Source organism: Crocodylus siamensis, chromosome 5, assembly GCF_052110815.1.
Source record: "Crocodylus siamensis isolate JL-2025a chromosome 5, ASM5211081v1, whole genome shotgun sequence".
Taxonomy (NCBI): domain Eukaryota; kingdom Metazoa; phylum Chordata; order Crocodylia; family Crocodylidae; genus Crocodylus; species Crocodylus siamensis.
Genome location: NC_143399.1, coordinates 37,942,360 through 37,959,664, shown reverse-complemented (window position 1 = coordinate 37,959,664; position 17,305 = coordinate 37,942,360). Strand labels below are relative to the sequence as shown.

The window sequence follows — 17,305 nt, the reverse complement described above, 5'->3', positions numbered from 1 at the left end:
ACTGGGAAACTCAAACCCCGTTCTAGGCCCCTCCACCCCTGCCCAGGATCTCACCCCCCCCATCCTCCTGCATTTCTCCAGGTCTCCCCCCACAGTACCATTCCCCCCACAGGACCCTCAAACTCCACTCCCACAGAGGCCCTCCCCATATAGCCCCCCACCCATCCACCCCATGCAAAAAACCTCCCCCACCACCAGCCCCTCCCCCACAGCATCAGTCCCTCACATATAAAGCTGCCTCCTCAACCCTCCCAACACCATACATAGCCCCCCCCACCCCAACCCACCACAGCCTCCCTCTACAGAGCCTCCCCACAGTCCCCTCCTGGTCAGCTAGACCCATACCCAGCACAGAGGGGAGGGGGGGGCTGTCTGTGTGCAGACACTGCAGCTGAGACCTGACTGACTCACTGCACACATGGGTCACACACCAAGGATGATTTCAAGATATCTGGGGTCAGAGGGGGGCTGATGCCCTCTACAGGAGAAAGGTTCCTGCCCTCCCCTCCACCAGCCTGCCAACACCCCTGCTCTGTGGCCAGTCAGGGCTGGCACTCCTGCGAGGAAAAGGCCACAGACTGGATGGTTTCCCACATTTCCCCTCATCAAAGTCCTGCAAGCTTTCGCTTTCAGCCCCAGGGGGCAGGAAGCACAGTGGGGCAGGGAGTGCTGCCAGCCTTGACTTGGACCCCAGTCCACCCACAGCTGGGTTGGAACCCAGGCATCCAGGCTCCTAGCCCCCAGTGCTCTAGCCCACTCCCCTCTCAAAGTCAAGACAGACCCCAAGTCCTGGCTCTCAGCAGCCCCTCCTCTCCCCTACTAGATCCCCTCCTCCCCCAAAGCTGAAGCAGAACCAAGGCATCCTGTGCCCCCCTCCCCCAGCTCTAACCCACTCTCCCCTACTCAAGTATCCTGGCTCCCATCCCCTACAACTGTAACCACAGCACCCCACTTCCCTCCCCCAGTCCAGCTGGCAGTGGAGCAGCATTGGACAGACGGACAGACAGACTGAGGCACTGCTGGTTGGCAAATCTCTTTTATCCTGAAGTGCGTTGGCCATTGGGGTCTTTACAACGCGGTGCAGTAGCTGGAAACAGTGGGGAAGGAAAGGGTGGACTCTGGGGGACTTCTTCATGGGGCAGGATGGGGCTCAGCTTACAGCTGGACATGCAGCCCCCAAGGGGTCCTGTGACACTGCAGTGGGGGTGGGGGTGGGGCTGGACACCTGGGTTCCATTTCTAGCACTGGCACTGAAGAAAAAAGTGCCCTGCCTCCCAGCCCTACTCTCTAACCAGAACCCACACCCCACCAAGCCTGGAAAAAACCCAGGGATCCTGCCCCCTCCTGCCCCAAATGGATCTACAGCCCACAAGGGTCCCTTCAGCTCATCCAAATGAGCCCTGAGGTTTGGGGGGTGGGGGGCTGGGAGCAGGAGGGATTCTTCCCCAACCCAGGGGGTTCCTCAGGATTCTGGATTCACAGCTGTGGTGGCACCCAGGGATGGGGGGTCAGAGGGTGCATCCAGCCCCTGCTGGAGCAGTAGCTCAAAGCATCCATTTAGCCAGAGCAGAAGTGTGGGGTTGGGGGTGCAGATAGGAAGAGAGGAGGGCAGAGGAAGCAGGGGCTGACCCCAAATGCACAGCATCCCCTGGGTCAGGTGTTGCCAAAACCATGGAGGACAGGGCACCGCAGGCAGCACTACCCTCAGGCCCTGGCACTGGGGGCACTGTGCTGGAGGGGTGGGCTCAGCAGGGGGGTGCCATGCTGGGGGGTGGGGGCAGGGACACAGGGCCCCACATTCCCATCCTTGCACCCCCCACCCACCAGGGTCTTCAAGCAGAGAAGCTGATTCTAGCTGAGGCCAGGCAGCCCTGAGCATCGCTTGTGTGCGGCTCTTCAAGAGGCCCCCAACATACCCCCCGCCAGAGGCAGCTGCTTTTGGGCATGCACAGTGCAGGCAGGGTCAGCTGGAGGCAGGCGGGTGTGCCAGGGTGGGGCCAGGGGGGTCACACCAGGGAGACAGGTGAGATGGGGGAACTGGGGGGGCGCAGCGAGGGGTGCATGAAGTCAGGGTTAATGTAGCTGAAGCCCTCAAATTCGGTCTGGTCCAGCCCTGCAAGCACCAGCTGGTCGGGGGGCGTCAGTGCTGGCACCGCCCGCGTGAAAAACTTGTCAAAGTTCTCGCCATTCTTCCCACACTGCACCCGGCCACCGGACAAACACACGGATGGGGGATGTGGGGGAACAAGAGACAGATGGAAAAATGGGTGGACAGACAAAGAGGAGGCGGAGGAAAGACAGGCAGTTGGACAGGGAGAGAGACAGAGAGACCAAGGGATGAATGAGAAGACAGACAGGTGGAAAGAGAGATGGACGGACAGACAGATGGACAAACAGACCAGGAGGGAGGGAGAAAAAAGATGGAGGAAAAGATTAAACAAAGATGAACCTGGTTGTCTCCAGGGTCCCAGGGCCCCCATCTCCAAGGTGTGGTGGGGTAAGCCAGGCTGGGGGGGCTTCCAAACTCCCCTGTTTCCCCATCCTCCCAGGTCTCCCTCAGGCCCCCATTCTCCAGTGGCTCTGGGGTTCAGAGGCATCAGCTGCTGGGGGCAGAGGGTTGGGGCTGTGGGGGGCAGTTGGTTGCTGGGCAGGACATGAAGGAAGCCAAGAAGAGCACAGAGATGTGGGGACCCATGGAGCAGGGCATGAAGGGAGCTAGGGGGCAGGCCCTGGGGCATGGGAGGTTGTGGATGCAGCTGCTGGTGAGGCATGAAGGGGAGAACTGGGGGGGTGAGAGTGAGTACACAGGCACTGCAGAGCCTGTAGGTGACCCCCACCTTCTCCTGAGCCATGAAGGGTGGGGGGACGTGGGGGCAATGGTGAAGCATGTGAAGGGGCCGTGAGGGGACTGGGAGGTCTTGTAGCTACTCATTGGGTGGCTGGGGAGGGAGGGCAGGGGCAGGGGTAGGGGCAGGGGCCACAGGCACTCTCAAGGGGTGAGGCAAGAAGGGGGCAAGGAGGGGCTTGGGAGAGGTGGGGTAGGGTTTCATGGGGCTTTGGGGGAGGTGTGGTAGGGGTTCATGGGAGGACTCCTGGAGGGGGCAACACTTGGTGGGCAGAGCATGACGGGGCAGTGGAGGAGTACAGGGGCTGTAGTGAGCACGGGGCGAGGCACGAAGGGGGCACTCACAGGGCGGGGTGTGAAGGGGGGCGGGATCTCGAGCCGCTCCAGGCGCTCCCAGTCCAACCAACGGAAGAAGCTGTGCTCCCGGATGTCCTGCTCCCCTGAGGGCCCTGCGCCCAGCCGCTTCAGGGGGTGCTTTGTCAGGAACTGCACAGACAGGCGCATGGACCCAAGACAGCATAACAGCACCATGGCCCACACTCCCCACCCCCAGGGCTCTGTGCATCGGCTGGCCCCCCATCCTTCCGTCTAGTGCTTCCCCACCCCTCATGCTTGGAGCACTCACCCCCTTGCAGATGGAGACAGCCTCACGGGACAGGGATTTGGGGTAGGACACGGTGTGCTCCATGATGGACTGGAACAGCTCGTCCTCGTCTTCACCATCAAATGGCGGCTGTGGGGAAGCGTGAGGCAGAGACAGGACCTGGGCACCACCCCAGGGGGCACCACCCAGCCCCTTTCCCTTCAGTATCCTACAGACACATCACAACCCTCCCAGGGAGTATGCCCTGTGCCCTCCGCAGACCCAGCCCAGCCCCCACACCCCCTCCATGCTCCACCCAGTGACAGCCACCCCCACCTGCCCCAGCTCTCCCGCATGCCCCACCATGCACATGCCCTCTAGCCTGGCCTTTGCTGCCCCCTGGTGGCCACGCCTGGCTCTGCACTCACCTGCCCAGCCAGCATCTCGTAGAGCAGCACCCCAAAGGACCACCAGTCCACTGACTTCCCATAGGGTTGGTAGGCAATGATCTGGGGGGTGTGGGGGAGGGTTAGAATAGGAGGGTGCCCTGGGACTGGGACACCTGGGTTCTCTCTCCACTCTGGGATGGGGTGCCATCCAGTGGGTCAGCAGGAATAGGGCTGTGAGACAGGACTGCTGGGTTCTCTCCCTGCTCTGGGAAGGGGTGGGGTCCACTGGGTTAAAGGAGGGGTGTAGCTGGGGCCCTGGACACCTGGGTTCCATCCCAGCTCTGGGAAATGAGTGAGCCTGGTAAGTTGGAGCAGGGGGCAGTGGGTGCTTAGGACTCCTGGGTTCTCTCCCGGGTTTAAGGAGAGGTACCTCTGGGGCAATGTAGTCAGGGGTGCCACAGAAGGTTCGGGTGGTGACCCCAGGGAAGATGTTCTCTTTGCACATGCCAAAATCTGTGATTTTGATGTGCCCCTCAGCATCCAGCATCACGTTGTCCAGCTTCAGGTCCCTGCAGGGCAAGAGGTACAGGCAGTCACAAGGGGCCCCTCCTGGCAGGCTGGAGGTGGGGGGGATGGGGCAGGGGTCCTTCCCCCTGAGGGGAATTGACTCCACTCTGCCCCTAGGGGGGAGAATATAGCAGAGATGGGGGGGCAGGTCTCACCTGTAGATGATGCCCTTGTTGTGCAGGAAAAAGAGCCCAATGGCGATCTCGGCTGCGTAGAACCTGCCGAGGGAGGAACCATCCTTCAGCACATGGCTCAAGCCCAAGGATGGCACAGGATGGGACACCCCCATACCCACAAGGGCAGGGGCCTATGGGCACCGCCTGCCTGTCACTGCAGCACAGCCACCTCACAGGCTGGTTATACTGGACCCTCTTGCCCACACAGATGCAGCTGCCTCAAGGTGCCCTCAATGCATGACCCCTCAGCTCCTTCTCAGGTGCACGTACATGGCATGGGGCTCCTTGAACTTCCCAACCTGCTGAATGTGGTACATGAGGTCTCCACCATTGACGTACTCCATCACAAAGTAGAGACGGTCCTGCGGGAGAGCGGGGGTGGGGGCGGTTGTACAACATGGGAAGAGATCAGACCAAGCCATTGCCCTTACCAGGCTCTGCCCCATCCCTGCCGCATCCAACCCAGCTGTCTGCTCCATCCCAGACTGCCAGGACTCTTGACCCTGACATCATGACCCCACCCTGTCCCAGACCTGCCCTCAACTACCTACCGTGGTCTGGAAGGTGGAGTGGAGCTGGGTGAGGAAGTGGGGGCGCTCACCCAGGGCCAGCACCCGTCGTTCCACCATGGTGCACTCCACATCATCATCCTGGATGATCACATCCTTCTTCAGGATCTTGATGGCATACAGCTCCTCCGTGCCCCGGCGCTCAGCCAGCATCACCTGCAGGAGTCCTGCTTAGCACCTCTGGGGTGACAGGCCCTGGCCCCTCCCCTCCATGCTGACCAGCCAGTGCTAATGTCTAGCAAACGGTTTCCCCTTTGCTAAATCCCACTACACCCCCTCTCCTCCCACAGCTCAGGAGAGATCCCAGCAGTCCTGGCTCTCCCCCGCAACCCACCCAACTGCATTCCCTCTCCCAGAGTCAAGACAGAACCCAGGTGTCCTGACTACCAGCCCTCTGCTCTAACCACCAGACCCCATTCCCCTCCCAGGGCCAGGATAGAGCCAGGCATCCTGGTTCCCACCCAGCAGGCTCCCTGTTGCCCCCTGGTGGCCTGGGCCCCTTGCATCCAGGCACAGCACACTCACCTTGCCAAAACTGCCCTTGCCCAGTACCATGAGGAAGTTGAAGTCAGAGATGTGAAAGCGGCTGCTGCCAAAGAAGGTGACGCGCTTGGAGTCGGTGGGGCTGGGGCTGGGACTGGATGAGGGACCAGGGCCACGACGCACCCTCTGGGGGACAGAGATGCAGCAGGTCAGTGGAGGCCCCAGCTCTGAGGAGGGGGGCACCAGAGATGCCAGGAAGGTACATTTTTATGGGGATGTGAATTGCGGGACTGCAAAAGTCAGTCCACACCCACTGTGACCCACTCCCCTCCCAGAGCTGGACTGGCACCCAGGTGTCCTGGCTGCTCTAACCCACCAGACCCCTCTCCCGTTTTGGGAGGGCACTGATGTTCTTCTGCTGCCCTCTGGTGGCCAGACAGGCAATAGTTTTCCCAGGTGTCCCCCGCTCCCCCCACAAGCAGACCCAGCCTGGCATTACCTCGTACAGCTCCAAGGGATAGTTACAGGCCTGCAAGAAGAAGGGGCATAAGGTAAGTATCTGTCCTCAGCTGAGGAGGTGGGCAGCAGGTGAGCCCTAGGGCCTCCCTCTCTGAGGGGATGCAGGGAGGTGGCAGGATGCCAGGGCCCCTGCCCCATGACTGGAGCAACTCGGGGCTCCATGAGCCCCGGCAGCACAGAGCCCCCACTCCCCACAGCATGGCACCCCCAATCTTGCCCCAGCTGAGATCCCACCCTCGCTGCCTTCAGCACAGCCCTGCCCTGCCACATTCCCCACAGCCTGGCACCCCCTTAAGGAGGTCTGTGCTCACCACTGGGATAGAGTAGCCTCACATAGAGCCCCCTTCCCTTGGCCTCTTGTCCTGCTCAGCCCATGGAGCTGTGGTCCTCACAGCAGCCTGTGAGCGAGGTCCATTGTGAAGGATGCACAGGTTCACAAGCAAGTCAGGGTGAAAGAGAACCCATGAGGTCATATTTAACCCAGCCCCCTGTTCAAGGCAAGATCATCCCTGACTAAACCATCCCAGCCATGTGCTTGTCCAGCCTGCTCTTGGAAACCTCCAGGGATGGAGATTCCACAACTTCTCTAGGCAGCCTGTTCCAATGCCTGAGTCCAAAAGTTCCTCCTGATATCCAACCTAAACTCCCTCTGCTGCAGCCTGAAGCCATTGCTCCTAGTCCTGTCCCCTGTGATCACAGAGAAAATCCAGTCTCCATCCTCTCTGTAATCATTGGAGGGGTGTGAGGAGCTCAGCCCAGCTAAAGGGCCTGGGGGGCCGTGGGGTTACCTCAAACTTCTGCAGCAGCCCACAGTTTTCAGCATCTGCCACGGGGACATTGTAATACTCCCCTTCCTCCTGGTTGAGTAACTTGTACCTGAGACAGTGACGGAGACAGGCAGGACACCATGGCAGAGGGACAGAAGGAGAAAGGAGGAAGGCAGCCGTGCCCAGACAAATTGTGCGAGAAGTGCCACCCAGGAAAGCACAACCAAACGTGCAATGGGGAACATGCAAAAGAGTGCAATGAACGCCACAAACATGCAAGGAATGAACCAGCCCATCGGACATGTGCAAAAAGACCCAGGAACAAATGTGTGAAGGGGAAGGTGTGCAATGAAAGTGGGGAGGAAATAAAAGCATAATGGGAGGGGGCAGAGACCGTGAAAATCCGTGCGATCCAAGGAGAGACACGAGGCAGACATGCAAATGGGGAGACGCAAATGAAAAGCAGGTGTAAAGTGTGCAAAGTGCAAGCCAGGAGGGCAAGCCATGTGGAGGGAAATGAGGGGGCGCCAGGGACCCGGAAGCAGTGGGGGCACAACCCGGCGGGCATAGACAAATACCCAGAACAGACAGAACGACGGAGAGAGAGAGCAAGAGTGAGCTGTGGGCCTCACACCTCCACGCACCTCTTAGCCAGGCCCCACATGGCTGGCACGGTGCTCCATCCCCACCACACTCACCATCCATCCACATGGCCCTTGAGAAGCTCTGACACCCCAAAGGACATGGCGCCCATAAAGTCATTGCGTGAGGTCCGGTCCCAGTCCCACACCTCGATGGACAGGCGCCGGTCCACATCACCTGGCCGCAGGGTGCTGTGGGAAAGTTGAGGGGGGTGACCCATCATATCTGACTTGCTCACTTCTTTAAGGGCATGGGAGAATTTTTGTCCTCCAGCTCATAAAAGCCTTACTGCTGCTGCTGCAGCTGCAGAGTAGAGATCTCCTACTGCATAAGCCACAGGTTTGCACACTCTATTTTGCATGTGTGAGATGGGTTCACAGAAGTGTGCAGTGTCTTGTGGGTGGGGGAAGGGGTCACTTGTGCAAGCACTGGTGCAAGAGGGAAGCTCACCCCAGCTAACAGACCTCCAATATGTCCATGGTCTCCTGAGAGCACCGCCTCTCCCCCTCCAAGGAATCCTTGTACACCCACATGTTGTGTCTGTGTCTGGGAACTGTCACATGCCCACCTATCCTTGGGGTTCAGGCGTATGGCCACACATTTGCAGAAGCACTCACACATATGCCCAGGAACTCACAAACAGGGATGTGCGTGTCTGTGCATACATGGAACCATTTGCACGACTGAGTATCCATATGTCAGCTTCCATGTGCCCTATGCTGGAATGTTCAGGTCTCCTGTTTGTGCACACACATGTTCCAGGAAGTTCTCACACATGGATATTCACATGCACACCCACATATAGAAGTGGTCGCACACCCAGGCCTCCACTTGCATGTGCACATGTGCAAGATCTTGCACATTGTGGCCCAGCCAGGTGTCACACCCATAAGCACGCCCACTCCTATAACCTCTCTCACCCTTGCAAACCCAATCTATGTAGCAGCCACCTGGGCAATGTCTCACATGCACCGTTGCTGGAGGCTCGCCCACACCCACGTGTCACATCCACACGCCTATTCACTTGTGAAAGCTCTCACACACCCACGTGTTGTAGTGACAGGCATACACCTTAGAGAGGCTCTTATATGCTCGCAAGCCCTATCACCATGCATGTACACTCACGGAGGCTCTTGCACACCCATGTGTCCTTCCCATGAGTGTATCCTGTGGGGGTTCTCGCACATCCATGTCTCACCCCCATGTGCACACCCTGTGGGGGCTTTTGTACACCTATGTCTCACCCCCCTTGTGCACACCCCATGGAGGCTCTCACACATCTGTGTCTCACCCCCCATGTATACACCTCGTGAGAGATCTTGCATGCCTGCATCTCACCCCCATGCGCACATCTCATGGGAGAGAGGTCTCACATGCCTGTGTTCCCGTGCCCAGATGCCAGCAGCACTCACAAAATGAAGGATTCGTTCCACACAGGGTTGAGCGTGGCCTTCACGGTGCGGGTTTTCTGCTTGCTCACATTCTTGGGGTCTGGGATCAGCTTTAGCTTCACATAGGGGTCCGACAGCCCATTGGGGTCCATGGGGATCAGATTCCGGGCTTCACCCACTGCCAGGGAGAGGGATGGGAAGGAGGCATACTAGGCATTAGCCAGAAAAGGGATCACCCTGCCCCACACAGTCCAGGGAGTGACTGCAGCTGAGCCTGCTCTAGGGGTAGCCTGGATGCCTAGGTTTCATCCCAGCTGTGGAATGGGAGTCCGACATGGTGTGGTAGGTTGAAGCAGGGTGAGGCTGGCAGCCAATATGCCTAGGTTCTACCCTCAGTTTAAGCTGTGGGATATCCCACACTAACCCCACATGCTGTGGAGGACTGTGGCTATGGCTATGGCCATGGTGTCAACAGTCCTCAACTCCCAGCCCCTTCTCAGAGAGCAAGGGAGGGTGTGGAAGGAAGTGTGGAGTGTGCAAAGCTGCAGAGCTGAGAGGGAGAGAAACCAGGTGTCCTGGCTCCCAGCTCCCACTGCTCGAGCCCACTAGATCCTACCCCCCACTCCCTTCCCAGAGCTAAAAGGTGTCCTGAAGATTTTTACGCAGGGATCCCAAACCTTGCTCCCCCTGCTTCCATCCCACTTAGGTCTATCTCACAGCATCTCCTAACCCCAGGGCAAGGGCCCCAGCACCTGGGAACAGCAGCTGGGCCCAGTGAGAGGGAACCAAGTCACCACCAGGGAGCAGCAGACACCAAACAGCCACACAGAGGGCTGGAGCCTGCCCAGGGCACAGGCTGATGGATCTGCAGTCTAAGCTGCCCCCAGCCCCTGTCTATGTAACCCCACACCCATCCCAGCAATGACAGCCTGCCCCCCAGCCCAGCCCATGGGCACAGATTGGCTCCAGTACCCCCTGCGGCCTGCTGCACGGCTGCAGACCCTCCCTGGTACCCCCCCTGCCCTGTACTGGTAATGTGGCCCCTGCCCTGTGGTCCTGCCAGTGACACAGAGCCCCTCACCTTAGCTGTACCCACCCCTACCCCATGGCTGTGCTAGTGGCACAGACCTCTTCCCCGTGTCTGTAACCCTACCCCATGGTTGTGCTGGTGGCCATGCTGGTGGCCCCCCTCCCAGTGACCCTATCGATGACACAGACCCCTGCCCTATGGCTGTATTGGTGACACAGACCACCCCCACCCTGGCCATACCAGTGACACAAAACACTGCCCCATGGCTGTACCAGTGACACAGACTCTCCCTATGGCTCTACCCCTAACCCATGGCTATGCTGGTGACATAGACCCCCCCATCCTGTGGCCATACCAGTGACATAGACCCCTTCCCCATGGCCATACCAGTGACAGAAACTCTCTCCCCCCATGGCTGTACTCCTATCCAATGGCTGTATTGGTGACACAGACCCTCCACCCTGTGGCCATCCCAGTGACACAGACCCCCACCCAATGGCCATCCCAATGACACAGCCCCCCACCCCGGGGCTGTACCAGTGACGCGGATCTCATCCCCGCTGAGGGTCTCAATGTCGAGCTGCAGGCGCCCACGCCGTTCTGTGTGATCCACACCGCACAGGCTGGGCACGCTTTGCACACAGCGCTTGTGCACATTCATCTCGCAGCCTGTGGGGCCAGGCCACAAGTGAGCAGTGGCTGTGGCCCTGACTGTGGCCCTGGGTACCCCCCGATCCCTACCCACCATCCAGGTCTTCCACCCTTAGACCTAGGGGCCTGTCTCCCAGCCTCCCTTTACACCTGCCATGCCCACCACTGACCTCAGGCACTGCCAGCCTACCCATGACACCTCCCAGATTTTACTCTGCCCTCATCCCACCCCAGATTCCCTGCTCCACCTATCAGACCCCCTCCATTCTCCAACCTGGCCCTGCCTACCAGGTCTTGCCCCACCCCTTACAGACTGGCTATGCCCACCCACTCTTGCTCCACCCACTCTCAGGCCAGGCCTCCAGGTGTTTCCCCACCCCACAATATCGAGGCCTGCCCCCATGCCCTACAACCCACATCCCTGCCCCCATGCTACAGCTTTTCCCCCCTCACAACCTCACAGCCCCCCAGACCTGCCCCCCACTCCCAGCCTCTCCCCACACACTTACAGGAGCACTTCATGCCCTGGTGGACCAGCCCATAGAGCAGCGACCCACAGTGGTCACAAAAGGTCGGGCTGCTATAGCTGTGGATCTTGAACTTGTGCTTGTTCCGGGGGTCCTGGGATGGGGGGTGGGAGGAAGATCACACATATACATACACACACACATTTCATAGATTTTCATAGATTTCATAGACATTAGGGCTGGAAGGGACCTCGGAAGATCGAGTCCAGCCCCCCACCCAAAGGGCAGGAAGTCAGCTGGGACCATAGGATCCCAGCAAGATAAGCATCCAATTTGCTCTTGAAGGTAAGAGGCAATGCTCTCAAAGGTAAAATGTGAGAGGCAATTCTGCATGGGGGAAGGCCTGAACACTTGCATGTGTAACCTGTGCAACTATGAGTACACCCCCGGAGCAAGAGGGTGAACTCATCAGGGCATGCACACAGTCAAGGGGCACCAACGTGCTCAAGGGGTGTGAATGGGAGGTGATGGGGATGTGAGCTTGGCTGACTGCACACGTGTCTGCATGGCCCACATGAGCTCACACAGGGAGTGTACATGTGTGTCTGCAAGTGCCATGTGAGCTCATACAAGGGGTGTAGGTGCGTTTGTGCATGCCATGTGAGCTTGCATGGAGGGTGCATGCATGTACCTGCTTGTGCCATGAGCTCACACAGGGGGTGCATGCATGTGTCTGCACATACCCCATGAGCTCACATGGGGGTGCACATGTGTCTGCATGTGCCGTGTGAGCTCATACAGCAGATGCAGACGTGAGTCTCTGCGCGTTATGAGCTTACATAGGGGGGTACACATATACGTCTGCATGTTCCACACAAGCTCACACAGGGAGTGCATGTGTGTGTCTACATGTACCCCCCATGTGCTCAGACGGGGAGTGGGAAGTGCACACAAGTGTGAGCCATAAAGACACTCTCTCATTCCATCTCTCTCCTCTCTTTCTTCTTCCTTCTTCCAGGCCAAGGACAGAAGAATCTGGGCCATGTCAGTGCCCCACCTCCCCCGCCACACCCCTCCTTGCCTGGGCAGTAAAAATAGCAGGTGAAATTGGGACGTTTACCTGGGGGGGGCCCCACACATGGGACTGGGGGAGCAACATGACCAGCCCAGCCTCCACCAGGGCCCTTCAGCCAGAGCTGGAAGAGAACCCAGGCATCCTAACTTCACCCCCTGCCCCCCACTCTAACTCATCAGACCCCACTCCCCTCCCAGAGCTGGGGGAGAACCCAGGTGTCCGGGAGGTGGCACTCACGTCTGTCTGGGGTCCCTTCCCGGCACCAGGGCATTCAAAGGTGACGAACTCATGACAGCGTTTGTGGACCACGAAGCTGCAGACTAGAGGGGGTGGGGGCAGGTGCAGAGGTATGGGGTGAGAGCGGAGGGCGGGAGAGAGCAGTTAGGACAGGAAGCCCCAGGGCAGAAACTGCCTGCCCCTCCCAACCCTAGCTGAGATCCCTCCCAACACCCCCCAGATATGGGATGCAGAAACCCTAGACTCCTGGGTCCCTGGCGCTGCCCCTGTACGCACCATTAACCCAGGCCATGGGGAGCTGGGGGGGTGACTGGATGGGGGGCCAAGTGTGAGGAGATCCAGGCCACGGGTGAAAGGCCTAGGCAGAGGTAAGCTGGGGGTGACTGAGTATGAGGAGATCATGTGGGGGGGGTGGTCACCTCATACCTCCCCCTTTGCAATACCTTAATGATGCTGGAGGAGTGAGAGAGAGATATTTGGGAGATGGGTTGCCGTGGAAACGGGCAGCAGCAGAATCCACTGCACGGGGAGGAGCGGGGGGGGTGGGGGCAGGGGGCGACGAAGGTGAGAACTCGGCTCCCTCTCCCCCACCCACCCACAGCCCCACACCAGAGCTCCAAAACACCAGACCCTGCACCCCTCCCAGAGCTGGGAGAGAACCCAGGCATCTGGGCTCCCAGCCTCCACCATCACTTGGCTTCTCTTCCTGGGACCTGATGGCAAGAGAGCATGCAGGGTCTGTGCTGGGACCCAGAGACCTCACTACACCCACAGGGGAAGACCCATGTATGCCGACCCCTCAGCCCCCATTGCCCAGTTGTTTTCACAGCAACAGGCTCCTGCAGGCTTCTCCCAGGCCAGACAACTGCCAGGAGGCAAGAAGAGAGCCAGGCACAGGCGGCAGCCTCATGCCCACACATGCACACCACAGTCACAGCAGAGCCTGTGTGCATGGGGGGTGGGGGAAGGCATGCATGACTAGCCTGGGGCAAATGTAACAGTGGCTGGCAACACACACAGACCTGGACACCTACAGCTCCTCCCCAAACAGTCTTGTGAACAAGGTCCCTTTGCACATGGATGCACTAGATGTGTACCCTCCTTCCCCCACCCCCAACACTGCCACCTGTCAAACCTGCATGTGTGGCTGCTGTCACAAGTGTCTGCACACGCCCTGCTCCCTTGGGCCTGAGCCCACACGTGAGCAAACACTTTCTTGCACACATACTCCTAGGCCCCCTCCATGAACCATCACCTCCAGGGATATGCCCATGCACACGTGCAGGCTGCCACACACACATGTGCTGCCACACACACGTGTGTGCACCCACGAGCTCACAGGCACCTCAGTGCACTCACACAGGTGTCCACGCATGCCTACATGTGTGTGCATGTTTGCAGGCCCATCCATGGGCACACATCCCCATGCTCTTACACACACACACACACACACACACACATACACACACACACACTTACCTCCCCCACCCCCAATGACAAGATCCCTCCCCACTGGTTCCAGGCTTTTCCCTTTGGGGGGCACACCAAAAATGTCTCCCTAATGGAGATCCCCTCCCGTCCTCCAACCAGGACCAGCACATCCCCCAGCCTCACAGTCCAGACCTCCTCGTTGCCTAGCAACCCCACCAGCAGCTGCCATGGATGCTGCCTAGCAACCGAAGCCCCCTTCCCTCCCTTCCCCAGGGCCCTACCTCACCTGCCAGTCACAAGCAGAGCCACGCCTTCAGCCAGGACAGGGGCACCCCCAAAGCCATGTCCACCCACAGGGGGGGAGGGGAGGGATAGAAGCCCCTCCCTTACAGCCCCCAGCAGTCTCTCCCCAAGCCTGACACCCCAAAGATGCCCTCTGTTCCCCCACAGTGACCCCCCAACAACACAGCCCCCTCCCATGAACTTGTGCCCCAAGGGACCCCACAGCACCACAGGCAGTGAGAGGGGAGTGAAATGAACCACTTGCCACATACAGAACTGGGCTGAGACCTGGCAACTTGTGACACATCAGCAATAAAGCCCAAGGGGATAAGAGATGTGGACAATCCCAGGGTGCTGGAGATGCTGGAGCCAGTGGGAAGGAGAGAACCCAGGAATCCTGGCTCCCTGCCTCATCCACTGTAACTTGCTACACCCCACTCTCCTCCCAGAGCTGGGAGGGAACCCAGGAGTCCAGCTCCCCATCCCCCTGCCCCTTGTTTTAATACTTGGTCTGAAATCTCTGACTGTCCTTAGAAGAACGCCTGGAAAATTCCACTTTTCCCTGAACCCCAACACATGCCAGTGAATGACCTCCCTCAGTCACACAACCAGTTTAAGAAATGGGGCCCTGACTCCTGGGTTCTTCCCCTAGCTCTGGGAGGGGAGTGGGATCTAGTGGTCCAATCATGCGGTGCGGATGCTTATACAGGGCCCCTCATCAGTGCTGAGTTGCAACTGGCTCTGGGATGGGGCTTATTTGGGGCTGTGTTCCCCTACATGGGGGTGGGAGACAGGACCCCAGTACGCTGGGGGTAGGGGAAAAGTGGAGTGGGGGTGCCGGGGGCATGGGGGCACTTACCCAGACACTGCAGGCCCTGCTTCCCGATGCCCCTGAAAGCAAGAGACACGTATGCCATTAGTTGGGGAGACACCAGCACCTCTGCCCATATGCACACAGTCCACCCCAACAGCTGGGTGGAGCACAGACCCTTCCCACAAGGGTCTGGGAGCCCGGATGCCTGGGTTGTATCCCAGCTCTGTGAAGGGATGGGGGCTGGGAGCCAGAACTCCTGCGTTCTGCCCCTCTGAGTGCTTGAAGTGCTTGATAAGCCCAGGGCTGGGCAAGCTGCTGATGGAAGGGGAGCCCAGGGCTGGGCTGGGCTGGGCTGGCAAGGGGCTGCCGGGTGGGGATGAGGGGCACTGGCAGAGCTGGGATGGAGAGAAAGAGAGACAGAGAACCCAGGAGTCCTGGCTCCCAGCCCTCTCCCACCCACTAGACCCCGCCCCTGCCCCCACCCTCCCACCCCCGGGGCTGGCTCCAGAGCTCCTGTTTTGCGGTGGCATTTGTTATTAAACCCTTAGCACCTCACGGATGGGAGGAGGGTACAAGTAGCTGAGGGGGAGAGAGAGGAGTCTTTGGGTCACCTGTTCCACTGGCCGTCACATCAGGCCACACCCAGGCCCTGGTCTTCCTCAGCCCCCTTAGCATGGGGTACCAGAGTAAGACTGGGTCCAGATATCCCAAGGAGAAGGGCTTGAAGTCCCCACATTGTCCCCATCACAGGGCAAGGATAGGGCCCGCGGTCCCATCTCCCAGACACCTCTGTTCTAACCCATCAGAATCATTACCAAACCAGCACTTTAAAAAACCACAGGTGTCCTGTCCCCCACTTCCACGCTTTCTCTAACCACTAGGATTCACCCCCATACAATCTCCCCATCCCACGGTCCAGGTGCAGCCACTGATGGGCCAGGTACATCACTGGGCTAGGGAGACTGGTGGTGGGCATAGTCCTCTGGCTGTGGGGGTGTCATCAACCCAAGGAGGCTGCAGGTGGGAGTGAGAGCACTGCGGGGCTGTTGGGGCCTGGAGGGGACAGCCCCCCCAGAGAGGCAGTGAGGCAGGTGCTTTTGGGGGTGTCTGCCCCCACCCAGCCACATGCTCCCTCAGGTGCTGGGGGCACTTGGTGAGCATTGGTGTGTGGGTGGGGGGTGTTCACAGGACAGGAGGTTGCTGAGGGGACCAGAACAGGTGGTATGCTGGAGGTAGGCTGGACTGGATGCATGCCCAGTAAGGATCCAGGGCAATGCTGTGGTATTTACAGGGAGGTCTCACCAGGCAAAAATTCCCCAGCTGCCAGACAGGCCAAGCAGGGGTGGGGAATGCAGGTGGGGGTGTATGGGGTAGTGGTGTATGAAGCAGGGGCAGGGAATGTGTGGTAGGGGAGGGGGCTGTACGGGCAGGGAATGCAGAGCCCAGGGCGGGAGATGCAGGGCCATGGTGGGGGCGTACAGAGCTATGGTGGGTGTGCATGGGGCAGGGCATATGTGTGGGCTGGGGATGCAGGATTTGGGGAGGTGGGGATGGGGGATGCAGGGTGGGGGCGGGAAATGTATGGCGCAGGGGCAGTGGTACAGGGCAGGGGATGAAGTGTGCAGGGCAGGTACTGGAGGGCTGCCAGGGCAGGGGTTCAGGGGCCTCACCAGATGAAGTCGGTGCAGTGGCTGCAGAACGTGGGCTGCTTGAAGAATCGGGCTGTGAACTTGTGGCTCTTGACCTCGTGCACGACCTTCTGGCGCAGCGCCCCTTTGCGGCAGAACAGTGGCTTGGCCCGGCAGTCCAGCTCGGGTGGGGACCCTGCCAGTGCCATGGTCCCACGCCCCACAGCCCGGCGGGTGACCCCCACACACAGGCAGATGGAGCCACCAACAGGCAGGCAAAGAGGCACGAATGGATGGGTGGATGGACAGCCGGATGGATAAACAGGGGGATGTATAGACAGACAGATAGATGGATGGACAGACAGACAGAGACAACGAACGACGGGGTGGGCAGATGGATGAAGGAAGGGTGGCAGGGATGGACAAACAAACAGATGGACAGACAGATGTGAGATGAGCTGAACAGACCAGATAGACGCACCCAGGGGGAAAGGGATGGACCAACGGGTGGAGAAATAATGGGTGGATGGACAGACAGACGGACCAGAAGACAGAGCGAGCAGAAGGATGCACAGATATAGACGGCGGGTGAAGGATACCCAAAGCGACGGACAGACGAGTCAGGCAGGATGCAGGAGGATGGGGAGGGCTGGTGGGCGGGGGCGAGGCAGCAGGCGCGAGATGCAGCAGTGCCAGTGAGGCAAGGTGGGCACGAGAGCCGTGCGCCGGGGCTGCGGGCTGGCAGGGGGAGCCGGGGGC

General features: G+C 59.4%; 1 protein-coding gene across 2 annotated transcripts; it reads right to left on the bottom strand.

Moving 5' to 3' along the window:
• Positions 1-1,026: 1,026 nt before the first annotated feature.
• Positions 1,027-17,280, bottom strand: PRKCG (protein kinase C gamma). 2 transcript variants are annotated; one of them, XM_090048789.1, is made up of 18 exons: positions 16,589-17,280; positions 14,964-14,995; positions 12,392-12,474; positions 11,122-11,233; positions 10,499-10,630; positions 8,953-9,109; positions 7,597-7,731; positions 6,920-7,007; positions 6,112-6,141; positions 5,655-5,798; positions 5,112-5,285; positions 4,831-4,922; positions 4,540-4,602; positions 4,248-4,386; positions 3,857-3,937; positions 3,471-3,578; positions 3,191-3,331; positions 1,027-2,198 (listed from the first exon to the last, which is right to left on the bottom strand). In XM_090048789.1, exons 1-18 carry the CDS (start codon positions 16,753-16,755, stop codon positions 2,007-2,009), a joined length of 2,070 nt encoding a protein of 689 aa, XP_089904915.1. In that variant the 5' UTR covers positions 16,756-17,280; the 3' UTR covers positions 1,027-2,006. The 2 variants fall into 2 exon arrangements, with proteins under 2 accessions (XP_089904915.1, XP_089904916.1); XM_090048790.1 differs by having other exon boundaries at positions 2,067-3,026; positions 3,058-3,331.
• Between the last annotated feature and the right edge of the window lie 25 nt (positions 17,281-17,305).

Bases quoted from the DNA above. Each gene is read 5' to 3' on its own strand.
- PRKCG (XM_090048790.1), bottom strand. From the start codon at position 16,755: ATGGCACTGGCAGGGTCCCCACCCGAGCTGGACTGCCGGGCCAAGCCA. The intron at 5,286-5,654 runs GTGAGTGTGCTG...GGACTCCTGCAG, and splicing joins GCAAGGGCAGTTTTGGCAAG to GTGATGCTGGCTGAGCGCCG. The intron at 3,027-3,057 runs AAGCCCCATGAA...CCCACCTCTCCC, and splicing joins CCCCTACCACACCTCCCCCA to AAGCCCCTCCTTGCCCCCTT.